Raw genomic sequence first — 12,978 nt, 5'->3', positions numbered from 1 at the left:
AAAAAAAAAAAAAAAAAAAAAAAAAGACTACTGGGTGCAGAGTAGTGAGACAGGATTGCTGTTTATATTATAAAGTTTGTGGTACTTTTGTCTTTGTCTTTTGTTTTGCATTTCTTTTATGAAAAAATAAAATATAAATAGAACATTACTAGCACCTCAGAAGGCCCTCTTGTGTCCTCTTCCAGCCACTGACCCCTTGCCTTCAAAGGGTTACCGTTATTCTGACTTCTGACCTTTAATATGCTGGATTAATTCTGGCTTTTTTGTTCAACATTATGTTTGTGAGAGTCATCCATAATTTTATGTATAATTTTAGTTTGTTCATTTTTGTTGATGTAACATAGTCCATTGTGTGAATATATTGAGATGTGAAGCCAGCTGGACTTCCTGGGTCAAGTGGGGACTTGGAAAACTTTTCTGTCTAGCTAGAGGATTGTAAATGCAACAATCAGCACTCTGTAAAAACGCACCAATCAGCTCTCTGTGTCTAACTAAAGGATTGTAAACGCACCAATTAGCACTCTGTAAAATGGACCAGTCAGCTCTCTGTAAAATGGACCAATCAGCAGGATGTGGGTGGGGCCAAATAAAGAACTTAAAAGCTGACCACCCCAGCCAGCAGAGGCAACCCACTGGGGTCCTCTTACATGCTATAGAAGCTTTGTTCTTTTGCTCGTCATGGGAAATCTTGCTGCTGCTCACTTTTTGGGTCTGCACTACTTTTATGAGCTGTTAACACTCACCGTGAGGGTCTGCAGCTTCATTCCTGAAGTCAGCGAGACCACGAACCCACTGGGAGGAGCAAACAACTCCACGACACACCACCTTTAAGAGCTGTAACACTCACTGCAAAGGCCTGCAGCTTCACTCCTGAAGTCAGCAAGACTACGAACCCACCGGAAGGGAGAAACTCCGGACACATATGAACATCTGAAGGAAGAAACTCTGGATACACCATCTTTAAGAGCTATAACACTCACCGCAAGGATCTGCGGCTTCATTCTTGAAGTCAGCAAGACCAAGAACCCACCGGAAGGAATAAATTCCAGACACAATATTATCAAAGATAAAGCTGGACACTAGTTAAGGTAGTGAGGATTGACTTGAATCAGTAATAAGTATTGCAATAGGGAAAAGAGTTCAGTATGTACTGAACTCAACTTTGATTTGTACAGAAGTCAGTGGGTGTTTAAAGGAAAAATGAGGGAGTGGGGTAGAGAGCAAGCAAGGGTTCAGTAGAGTCAGGGAAGTGGAAAATAAGAGTGTAAATGTGACTAGGCCAGATGTTTTGCCTCGCTAGCAATTACCTAATTTAGGATTCTGTCCTCTCACAGAGACTGGGAGACAGAGACTATCCTCAGATGTTGGCTGGAACAAATAGTACATTGTTTTGGCAGCCTAGAGTTTTGTCAGGCAAGCACTTTAAGCTGGGCAAGGGTTGTTTTAGAGATGTGGCTTTGTGCTGTTAGAAACTATGTGTTCAAATAGAGAAGAGAGCTCAGAGGAATCTAGCTAGAGTCTGTTCAAGGAGAAGATCCTTGTCATATACCAAAGTTTATCCAGTCTACTGTTAAAGGACATTTGGTAGTTTCCACATAAATTTGCTTTTAATTTTGAAGGAATAATGTTGTATGTGTTTATTTGCTTGACTAACCTTTTAAAACTTGTCTTGATTTCAGTAAGAAATTAGAAAGTGGAGGCCACATGCGGTCGTGCATGCCTCTAATCCCAGCATGTTGAGAGGCTGAGGTGGGTGGATCATTTGAGGTCAGGAGTTCGAGACCAGCCTGGCAAACATGGTGAAACCCCATGTGTACTAAAAATACAAAAAAAAATAGCTGGGCATCATGGTGCGCACCTGTAATCCCAGCTACTCGGGAGTCTGAGGCAGGAGAATTACTTGAACTTGGGAGGTGGAGGTTGCAGTGAGCTGAGATTGTGCCACTGCACTCCAGTCTGGATGACAGAGCAAGACTCTCTCAAAAACAAACAAAAACAAAAACAAAAAAAAAGTGGAGCAGTTTCACCATACAGATGATAATTTAATCATTAATGGATATTGCTTGTTAAGAATCTAGCACAGTGCTGTTGAAATGGGAAAGGTTCCCTTGTCCACCTCAGGTGTGCTATGGGTGTGTGGCGTACTTCTTCAGTGCCCCCCTGCTCAAACCTCTAGGGGAGCATACAGGCAGGTAGGCTGTGGGGCTCTGACTCCACAGCAGTGTCTAGGGCTGAGTGTTTACAGTTCCTGAAACGCCAGTGGGTGTGTGCTACAGGGTGCTCTCTTAGTCTGTAGGCGGCTTGTGTTAACCAGCTCAATTAGACCCCCTTATCACAAGAACAGATGGATTTCTGTATCCTGGGGTTTCTTGCCTTGGTGTACCAGAAGAATTGGATCACACATGGGTTTGGAGAATGAGTGCAAGGTTTTATTGAATAGAAGTAGCTCTCAGCAGATGGGGGAACCAGAAGAGAGATGATTTTCCCCTGGAGTCAGCTGCTTAGTGGCCAGGGCTCTCCTCTGACTGCCCCTGCCAAACTCCGCCTCATCCCACTGGTAGATGGCCTGCCGGTGTGCCGGTGTCTGTTGGTGTGCTCTTCTGCCAGTGTGCTTGATGTGCTTTCGATGACCAGCCTCTTGCATCTTCTTCCACTGATGTGCTCCTCTCCATGTCTGGCCGCCTGTGTGTTTGCCTGCTAGGGTCTCGGGTTTTTATAGGCACAGGATGGGGGCATGGCAGGCCAGAGTGGTCTTGGGAAATGCAACATTTGGGCAGGAAATGCCTGACTTCACCTAGGCCCGTGAAGTCCATTATTGCGGAATCTGGCCAGCAGCCCGCAATGCAGTGGGGCTCTTTCTTTGTTCCCAGGTGGATCGGCAGGTCGAGAAATAATAGACACATACAAGATAGTGAAAGCTGGGTCCAGTGGGGTCACTGCTTTCTGGTCCTGTGGTGCCAACAATGCACTGGATATGCCAGCATTTATTATTAAGTGTAGTGAGGGTGGGGGTAGGTTAGTGAGGGATTTAGGATCATTTGATTATGAGGTGAGATGGTCACATGGGGATGAAGTCATTCTTTAACATAACATCTGTATGCAGAAGTACAGTATACAGAGAGAAGAATTTACAATATAGTGTGTGCATCAGTAATTTCTAACAGAGCCTTAAAACAGAAACACAGTCGTTCTGTAACCTATGATTAGCAAGCTATTAATCAGCAGTAACAGTTGCAGCAAGAGCTGGTTACAAACAATCCATAGTAACAGGACGTGAAACTAGACAACCAGTTAGATCAGAAATTCTCAGAAGGGAGTATGCCATAACCTTAAAGAGGCCTAGAAGCTGTGGCAAGATGAGGGCGTTTATAGCCCCATCTTATCCATATGGACAGGCGCCCCCCCCCCATGTGTCTGTTTATAGGCTCTCCACAAGGGTCGCATTCTATTCCCAGAGCTATGAACATCTGCTTTTCTGGGATAGGAATCTTGGTGATGCAAAACCTCCCTGACTGCACGTCCATTCATAGGCTCTCTGCATGGGGAAGCACATCATTCACTGTTGGCTCATTCTGGCAGTCCAACCTGGCATTGTCTTTACATAATCCTGCATGCAATTTTGTGTTCACAATAATCAGGAGCATTTCATCTTTTATTCCGTAGCAATAGTTTCAGGGGGTCTCCCTACATCTCCCTCTTTTCTCTGATTTAAATGAACCGTAGCAATCATAGCTTGGTGCTGATTACGATTGGATTGAAGGATATTTTTTTCCAATTTTACACATGAACAACAAACCAATAGCACAAATAATACACAGAACAAAATTAATGACAGTGGATCCTCCCAAAGATTTTACCCATTGAATGGGGTTGAGATTAGATAACCCCTTAGGGATACCGTCCAAAACTTCAGCACTGGGTAAAGCAGTTAAGTGTGCTTGAGAGGCCTCAAAAATCTGTTCTTTTAGCTTGCTTATGTCTAAACTTAAATTATCTTCACTTCCTTGTAAATTGCGTTTTACTGATTCCCAATTGTGAACAGACTCATTATATTGAAATGGAGTTATACAAAAATCAGAAGTATTCCAGTCACATTGCATTTGTAATCTATGTTCTAAACTCATAATTCTATCTCCCATCCATGTAACAGTTTGTGCTAGATCATTAATTTGGCCAATTTTTGATCAATACCTGACTGAGAATTCCACATTCGAGTAGAATTTTTTTGCCATTTATCCACAAAATGAACAGTTTGAATAGATTGATGTAATGCAACTCCAGCAGTAGCAGCAGTCACAGTAACAACAATCAAGCCCATTATTACTGCAATTAATGTAAAAATAAATCATTTACTCCTTTTAAGAATTTTTTGTAAAATATTGTTAATAGCATGGATAGAAGGGGAAGATTCCCAAGGTCTGTGTAAGGTTACGGGGAGCCAAATACCTTCTCTGGCTCTGACTATTAAAATACTATGATATTGTTTAAAGGATGAGTCAATACAAGAATACAAGTAACAACACAGGTAATTATGTTGGTTTTTGAACTAATATGCATCTTTCCTACTAATAACATATATAGTGGTTTAACACAGCTTTTAAGTGGTATAGTTTTGTTGGACTCCATATAGATAGTATATATATTTTGGGATGGTACTCTTTTTTGTGAATGTGGATTCGGGGGAATAGGTTGTATGAGAGATGATGGGGGAACATTAGCAATGAGGAGGTATTAAGTCCTCATAATCTTTACTGTCCCATCTTTGAATTGACCTTTTGATGATTGCCATAGTGATATTTTTGGCTGTGTGGAAATAATAGTGTAAATCAATCTGTTGTCTTAGTTTTTGAGGTGACAAGGTGGATTTACTTATAACTTTCTCCAGCCCAAACTCTCATACCAGTCATAGCTGTGGTTAATCTCCATAATTCTGAATGTTCAGTTCCTAAGTGGGGAACAACAAGCCTTGGCTTTGGAGGGGCAACCCCTGCCCCTTTCCACTTAAAAGGAAAAAAGAAGTTTAATCTATGATATAATAGGGGAGGGCTGTCACTACTGTTTTGATAAGTAATATCATAGAGAAAATATTGACAATCTCTGTGACCCTGAGAGCAATCATTAGTAATACGACCTTTAGGAGCCCAATCAACAGTGGTGTAGTGAGAAGAATTAAATAACACCATTCCTTCTAAACTAACACAATCCTTCCATATTAATTTGTCAGCATTTGAAGGCAAGTTGAGAGGACACGCAGGTCCTAAAGGCTTATATTGCGATATGTGAATATTATCAGTGATTCCTGTTTTGATTTGCCTTAGAGGTTTTAATGAGAGCCCTGATACCAAGTGTCCTAAGGGAGGGACAGAGTGACCAGATGGTAGTGTGACTGCCCAAGTTTGAATATCTAATGAGAGACATCCATTAGTGGGTCCCAGGCACAAAGGTGGATACCTAAAACCTAAAGTGATATTGAAAGGGGTTCCTTCTTCTGAAGCTTGAACGGGACAACGATCATCTACAGAACCAGGCATCCAAATACTATCACTAACATAGACCTCGATAGGGGTGTCCATCCATATCATGGCTTGAATAAGAGGAGGAAAAGGAATATAGGCCCAATATTTATAGTTTTTAACAGTCTGTGGGGTGACAGAGGGTAGAAGGATCAGTATCAGGAGGAGGCAGAGGTTGAGCCGGACCTGGATTGCTGGAGACAAGTTGTTCAGGATGGCTGACTGGATTGTCTGTTGTAAAGGAGTTAGCATGGTCATTTTCTTCTTTATAGTGATACGTTGACGTCCTAACCCAATCAAAGTGGCTATTTGATCAAAATATATTGAAAGAGTTTTAGAGGCTGAATTAGGAAGAAATACCCATTCAACTAGAGAATCATTTTGTACTGTAAGTCCCATAGGAGAGTGGATGGAAGGAAAAACTAAAAATTGTAAAGGTAAATTTGGGTGAATACGAGAGACTTGTGCCTTTCTCATTCATTGTTTCATGAAAGTTTTGCTTCACTTATGTATGTATATAGTGTACTGGGTTGTAAAATGTATTTTATTGTGGTTTGCAGTCAAAAGAATATTCAAAGTCATTTTGCTTTAGCATGACCACTCAGCAGCAAAGCACTACATCTTACCTAATCACTCATCAAGTTCAGTAGATTTTACTTCCCTTGTATTTCTTAGGTCTATTTCTTTCTATCTTTTTTGCTTCTGTCTTAGCCCTCACTTGGCCTGTTTCAGAATCATGCTAGTTGGTCTCACTGCCTCCTGCCATACTCCTTTCATCATTTCTCCACATTGTGTCTAGGATGATCTAAAATGCAAGTGTCGTCATTCCCAGTCTCTTTCTCTTTAAAAATAGACTATTTTAAAAGAGAAATTTTAGGTTTACAGCAAAATCGAGTACAAGGTACAGAGATTTCCCATGTGTTTCCCCCATTCCTCCATATATAGCCTCTCCCACTATCAGCAAGGGTACATCCAGAGTGATTGCTTTGTTACGATCGATGAACATACATTAACACATCATTATCACCCAGAGACCATAATTTACTTTAGGGTTCACTCTTGGTATTTTGCATCTGTGGATTTTGACAAATGTGTAATGATATGTATCCAGTATTATAGGATCATACAGAATAGTTTCACCGCCCTAAAAATCTTCTGTGTTCCACATGTTCATCCTTCTCTCCCACCAGCTCCTGGCAACCACTGATCTTTTTACTGTCTCTGTATATTTTACCTTTACAGAGTGTCATTTACTTGGAATCATGGTTTGTAGTCTTTTAAGATTGGCTTCTTTCACTTAATATGATATCTATTTAAGGTTCCTCCATGTTTTCTCATAACTTGATAGCTCATTTCTTTTTAGCACTGAATAATATTCCATTGTTTGGATGTGCCATGGTTTATCCATTTACCTCCTGAAGAACATCTTGATTGCCTCCAAGTTTTGACAGTTATGAATAAAGCTAATATAAACATCTGTGTGGTTCTATCATAATGGCTCACGCCTGTAATCCCAGCACTTTGAGAGGCCGAGGCAGGAGGATTGCTCGAGCCCAGGAGTTCGAGATCAGCCTGGGCAACATAGTGAGATCCATTTCTATAAAAAAATGTAAAAATTAGCCAGGCATGATTATGAGCACCTGTGATCTCAGCTACTTAGAAGGCTGAGGTGGGAGGATTGCTTGAGCCCGGGAAGTTGAAGCTGCAGTAAGCTATGATCACACCACTGCACTCCAGCCTGGGCAACAGAGTGAGACTCCATCTCAACAAAACAAAACAACAACAAAAAACATCCATTTGTAGGTTTTTATATGGACATAATTTTTCAGCTCCTTTGGGTAAATGCCAAGGAGTGCTATTGCTAATTCGGATGTGTGTTGTGTGTACTTTATTGTTGCTTTATTTATTTATTGAAACTGAGTCTTGCTCTGTTGCCCAGGCTGGAGTGCAGTGGCACAATCTCGGCTCACTGCAACCTCTGCCTCCTGGGTTTTCCTGCCTCAGCCTCCTGAATAGCTGAGATTACAGGTGCTGGCCACCATGACTAGCTAATTTTTGTATTTTTAGTAGAGACAGGGTTTCACCATGTTGACCAGGCTGGTCTCAAATACCTGACCTCAAATGATCCATCCACCTCGGCTTCCCAAAGTGCTGAGATTACAGATGTGTGCCACCATGCCCAGCCTATACATGTTTAGTTTTGTAAGAAATTGCCAGACTTCCTAATGCTCCATATCCTTGTCAGCATTTGATGTCAGTGTTTTGGATTTTTGCCATTTTAATAAATAGTGGTATCTAATTGTTGTTTTATTCCAGTCTCATTTAAAAAACATTGTTGTCTGGGCATGGTGGCTCACACCTGTAATTGCAGCACTTTGGAAGCTGAGGCAGGAGCATCACTTGAGCCCAGGAGTTTGAGACCAGCCTGGGCAACATGGCAAACCCCATCTGTACAAAAAAACCAAAAATTAACTTAGTGTGGTGGTGCGTGCCTGTAGTCCCAGCTACTGTGGGTGCAAGGGGAGCTAAGGTGGGAAGATTGCTTGAGTCAGGGTGGTTGAGGCTGCAGTAAGTTGTGATCGTACCACTGCACTCCAGCCTGGGTGACAGAGCAAGACCTTGTCTCAAAAAACAAACAAACAAAAACACTGTCTTCAGGATAAAGCCCAGACCGGCACTGCGGGGCATAAAGGGTCCCTTGTGAGTTGATTCCAGAACTAGACTAAACTTTCAACTCCATTACTTATTAGCTCTATGCCCCTGGGTTAGTTGTTTATCTCTGTGTGTCCTAGTTTTCTTTTCTTTTTTTTTTTTTTTTTGAGGTGGAGTCTTGCTCATCACCCAGGCTGGAGTGCAGTGGCGTGATCTCGGCTCACTGCAAGCTCCGCCTCCTGGGTTCACGCCATTCTCCTGTCTCAGCCTCCCGAGTAGCTGGGACTACAGGCGCCAGCCAATGCGCCTGGCTAATTTTTTGTATTTTAGCAGAGACGGGGTTTCACCGTCTTAGCCAGGATGGTCTCGATCTCCTGACCTTGTGATCCACCCGCCTCGGCCTCCCAAAGTGCTGGGATTACAGGCGTGAGCCACCGCGCCCGGACGTGTCCTAGTTTTCTTATCTGTAATGCATGGAACCTACCTTTTAGGATGATTGTGAGGATTAAATGAGTAAATACATGTGAAATGCTTAACACAATGTACACCATAGTAAGTGCCCAATAAATATTAGTTGTTATCATTGTTTGGACCTAAGTAACTTTTATGTTCATATCACTTCACTTTTTTTTTTTGGAGACAGAGTCTCGTTCTGTCATCCAGGCTGGAGTGCAGTGGCGCTATCTTGGCTCACTGCAACCTCCGCCTCCCGTTTCAAGTGATTCTCCTGTCTCAGCCTCCCCTCCCGAGGAGCTGGGATCACAGGTGGGTACCGCCATGCCTGTCTAATTTTTGTATTTTTAGTAGAGACGGGGTTTCACGATGTTGGCCAGGCTGGTCTTGAACTCCTGACTTCAAGTGATCCGCCTGCTTCGGCCTCCCGAAGTGCTGGGATTACAGGCGTGAACCACCACTCCCAGCCATCCTTAACACTTTCTACTTTGTGCTTTAACCTATGTCATACCAAATTATGTACAGTTCTTCCACAGAGAAAAAACTGCTGTATTCTCTCACTTCTAGACCTTTACTCCAAAATTTCCTTCTCTTTCACTGTGCTAACTGCTACTCATCCATAAGGACTTAATTTAAATGGCAGTTTCTCTGGGAAGCCTTTCTTGTCCTCCCTCCAAGTCTGGGTAGATGTCTCTGTCAAGACGTTCTGTACTTCTGACACTGTAGTGTAACTGTCTTTGGTTAGACAGGAAGCACTCTGAAGGCAAGGATTTTGTATTATTTATTATTAAAGTCCAAGAACACAAGAAGTGCTCAATGTGTCTTTTGTTTGAATGAGTAGTGAGTGAATAGATTTTCATTGTGTAGAAAATATAACTATACTTGGCTGGGCGCGGTGACTCACGCTTGTAATCCTAGCACTTTGGGAGGCCAAGGTGGGCGAAGCACGAGGTCAGGAGTTTGAGACCAGCCTGGCCAACATGGTGAAACCCTGTCTCTACTAAAAATACAAAAATTAGCTGGGCATAGTGGTGTGCACCTGTAATCCCAGCTACTGGGGTGGCTGAACCAGGAAAATGGCTTGAACCCAGGAGGCGGAGGTTGTAGTGAGCCGAGATCATGCCACTGCATTCCAGCCTGGGTGACAGAGCAAGACTCCATCTCAAAAAAAAAAAAAAAAGGAACTATACTTGTTTGTATTTATTATCTCTTTCTGTATCTCTAGTTCATGAGGCCTGGAGCTGAGAATTCAAGAGACTACCCTGACTTGGCAGGAGAAGCAGGTAACATAGAACATTTAGATCTTTGAACATTCATAGTTTATTATGTGGTCTGTCTTGATTTCATGGATGGGGCAGCCTTGCAAGCACAAAAAGAAGCCCAGTCAAGGGAGAGGAACCTGTACAGAGAAATGCCTAGTGACTCACTGCAAAGGAAAAGAGCTTGGGCATTCTTAGCAGCTACATAGCCAGAGCAGAGAGTGGCTTACAATTTTATGTGCTATCCAAATATTTGTTGAGATGGTTAAGGGATCTGTGGGAGAGAGAGGTAGGGTCGTTAAAAGGGATAACATCATTCTAGTGGGTGTTAACTTCAGGAGTTTTAATAAAATTAGTGTCTTCCTTTCCTGGAAAAGGGATAATCACATTCAAAATTATTAAATACCTTTATGGTGGTTTTCTTCACTTCATTGAGCCAACATAGAGAATTCTTTTCCTGTCACTAGGTTACTGCACAACTAAAGGAGGTGTTACAGTTTGTTATTGTTTATTCTAATGAGTATTTTTGAGTACTTTTGAGCAAAAGATGGGTGAATATTAGTGGGAGTGGAACCAACAGGGAGAAAGATCTACAGGTGTTCAGGTCCTGGTTCTCTAAGCATTTGGCATTCTTTAGAGACGTGCCACGGCCAGGCTGCATCTGGCTGCACTGTGGGTCTGAGTTCTAGCAGAGAGATCTGCATCCATTGTTCTCCTTCTCCCCCACCTCTCTCTTTTTTTTTTTTTAAAAAAGGGGACAAGCATGAGAGCTTCTTTACATGATATATATAAAGAATTTTTTTTTGCCATCAGTAAGAGATTTAATTATTTTGTAAAAATCCAAATGCTGGCATTGCCAGAAAATTTAACAGGCTTTTTTTTTTTTTTTTAATTTGAGATGGAGTTTTGCTCTTGTTGCCCAAGGTGGAGTGCAATGGCGTGATCTCAGTTCACTGCAACCGCCGTCTCCCTGGTTCAAGCGATTCTCCTGCCTCAGCCTCCCGAGTAGCTGGGATTACAGTCACGCACCACCACGCCTGGCTAATTTTTTTTTGTATTTTTGGTAGAAACGGGGTTTCTCCATGTTAGCCAGGCTGGTCTCGAACTCCTGACCTCAGGTGATCCGCCTGCCTCAGCTTCCCAAAGTGCTGGGATTACAGGCGTGAGCCACTGCACCCAGCCTAACAGGTTTCTTTATGTCCCTGCCGTTATAGTAAAAATTCACACACAAATGAAAATGGAAAAACTACCAATACTTGATTTCTGTCCCCTATTTTTCCACTTGCAATCATATACTTAGATGCCTTTTGACTCCATGGGAAAAAAAAATCTAACGTTGAGAACTACCAATAACAAGAAGAAAAGAATACTTTTGTTTTTGAGAATGAAATGGTTCCCGACATAGTGGGTTCTTAAGCACCTTCTCTGCATATGTAGTATGCTAACTTGATGTCTGTTGGTGTAATTGTTACTTATTTGGCATGGTTAGTGCACAGGTTGGTGTCTTCAAAAAGGCCAACGAGATAGACCTTTTGCAAAGCACCAATAGCTGCACTCTGGAAGTGCCAATCTGTTTTTAAGTCCTGAGCAATTTGTTGCACCGGATGCTGGAAGGGAGGTGTGTGAATCAGCTTAGTGGACTTCTGATAACGTCTGATTTCACCGAGTGCCACAGTACCAGGCCTGTAATGATGAGGTTTCTTCACCACTGCAGTAGAGGGCACATGCTTACGAGCGGCTTTTATAGCCAGTTGCTTCCTGGATGCTTTACCACTGGCTGATTTTGGGCAGTCAGCTTTGTACTAGCCATGGTATGGAGACCTCCTTACTTATCCCCCTTCTTTGGGTGGAACTCTGCCAGCTCGAGGTGGTGCTGATGATAGAGAGGGGCAGCAGCTGCTGGAATACCTAAATAAATGTTTTGGTTTGGGGGCAAGTACTCTAAGCTTAGGTGCCAGTTGTTTAGGAGAATTCTGGGAAATACCTGCTATCAACACTTGGAGACCTTCTCTTTCGTCCCATAAGTTGTTAGGCACAGTCCTTTTCCTAGGGAGCCTCCCCAGCTCAATTCCTGCTACCTTGTTGCCAGGCAACCCAAAAGGAGTTACTGTGTTTATTCCTTAGATGTTCCTGCTTATTACCATAAGTATCCAGTACATATATATTTAGATTTTACCTCAACTTTTTTTTGTTTTCTTTTTTCTCTTTCTAACCATTTCTTCAACATCAACTCTTATTATTCAACTCAATACTTAAATGTTATACAAGGAATCAGAGCATGTCTGTCCTCCAAAACGAAGGTTCAAGAGATTTGATTAATTGCAGTGGTTCTCAGGGCAGACACTATTCACTTAATGTTGATCTTCTGCGTTGTTAAATGTTCTCCTCTTAACTGATGCCTCCAAACAGCTTCTGCCTATCCCTTAAGTAGGAGGTGCTTTGATCAGTTTTCTCTATATTTTTTGACCAATTTCTTTTATTTAATTAAAAAATTTGAAGTTACTTTAGTGTGTATATAATGTTTTGATTATAAAATGGTAATATTGAGGTAAAGTTATGATGTTTGAAATTAACTTTGGGGATTGACTAGTAATAAGAAATCTGGCCAGGCATGGTGACTCATGCCTGTAATCCCAACACTTTGGGAGGCCAAGGTGGGCAGAGCACCTGAGGTCAGGAGTTCGAGACCAGCCTGGCCAACATATAGTGAAACCCCATTTCTACTAAAAAATACAAAAATGAGCTGGGCATGGTGGTGGGTGCCTGCAGTCTCATATACTTAGGAAGCTGAGGCAAGAGAATTGCTTGAACCCGGGAGGCGGAGGTTGCAGTGAGCCGAGATCACATCACTGTACTCCACCCTGGGCAACTGAGTGCCCAGGTCTCTCAAAAAAAAAAAAAAAAAAAAAAAATCCAGTCTGATTTACTCAGCTTACTTATTAATATTCATTGTGTTTGCAAGCAACATTAGGAAAGTAAATATCTTTTAATAAATGAACTTTTATATGGGATAAAACTTAAAACTTTATTATTATTATTATTATTTTTTAGTTATTAAAATTAAATTGTAGAGACAGGGTTTCACCATGTTTCCCAGGCTG

At 41.9% G+C, this 12,978-nt stretch overlaps 1 protein-coding gene across 1 annotated transcript in view; it reads left to right on the top strand.

The window, feature by feature from the left end:
* Nucleotides 1-12,978, top strand: part of SCP2 (sterol carrier protein 2) — a 136,497-nt gene that overhangs the window by 11,492 nt on the left and 112,027 nt on the right. The window contains exon 2 of the mRNA XM_017874501.1: nucleotides 9,844-9,901. Within this exon, the coding sequence (XP_017729990.1) occupies nucleotides 9,844-9,901 (58 nt within the window). The remainder of the gene's footprint in view (nucleotides 1-9,843; nucleotides 9,902-12,978) is intronic.

This window comes from Rhinopithecus bieti, unplaced genomic scaffold (genome assembly GCF_001698545.2).
Source record: "Rhinopithecus bieti isolate Rb0 unplaced genomic scaffold, ASM169854v2 scaffold_7684, whole genome shotgun sequence".
NCBI classification, from domain to species: domain Eukaryota; kingdom Metazoa; phylum Chordata; class Mammalia; order Primates; family Cercopithecidae; genus Rhinopithecus; species Rhinopithecus bieti.
The sequence above is the reverse complement of the archived record's forward strand: the minus strand, read 5'-3'. Positions and strand labels throughout refer to the sequence as shown.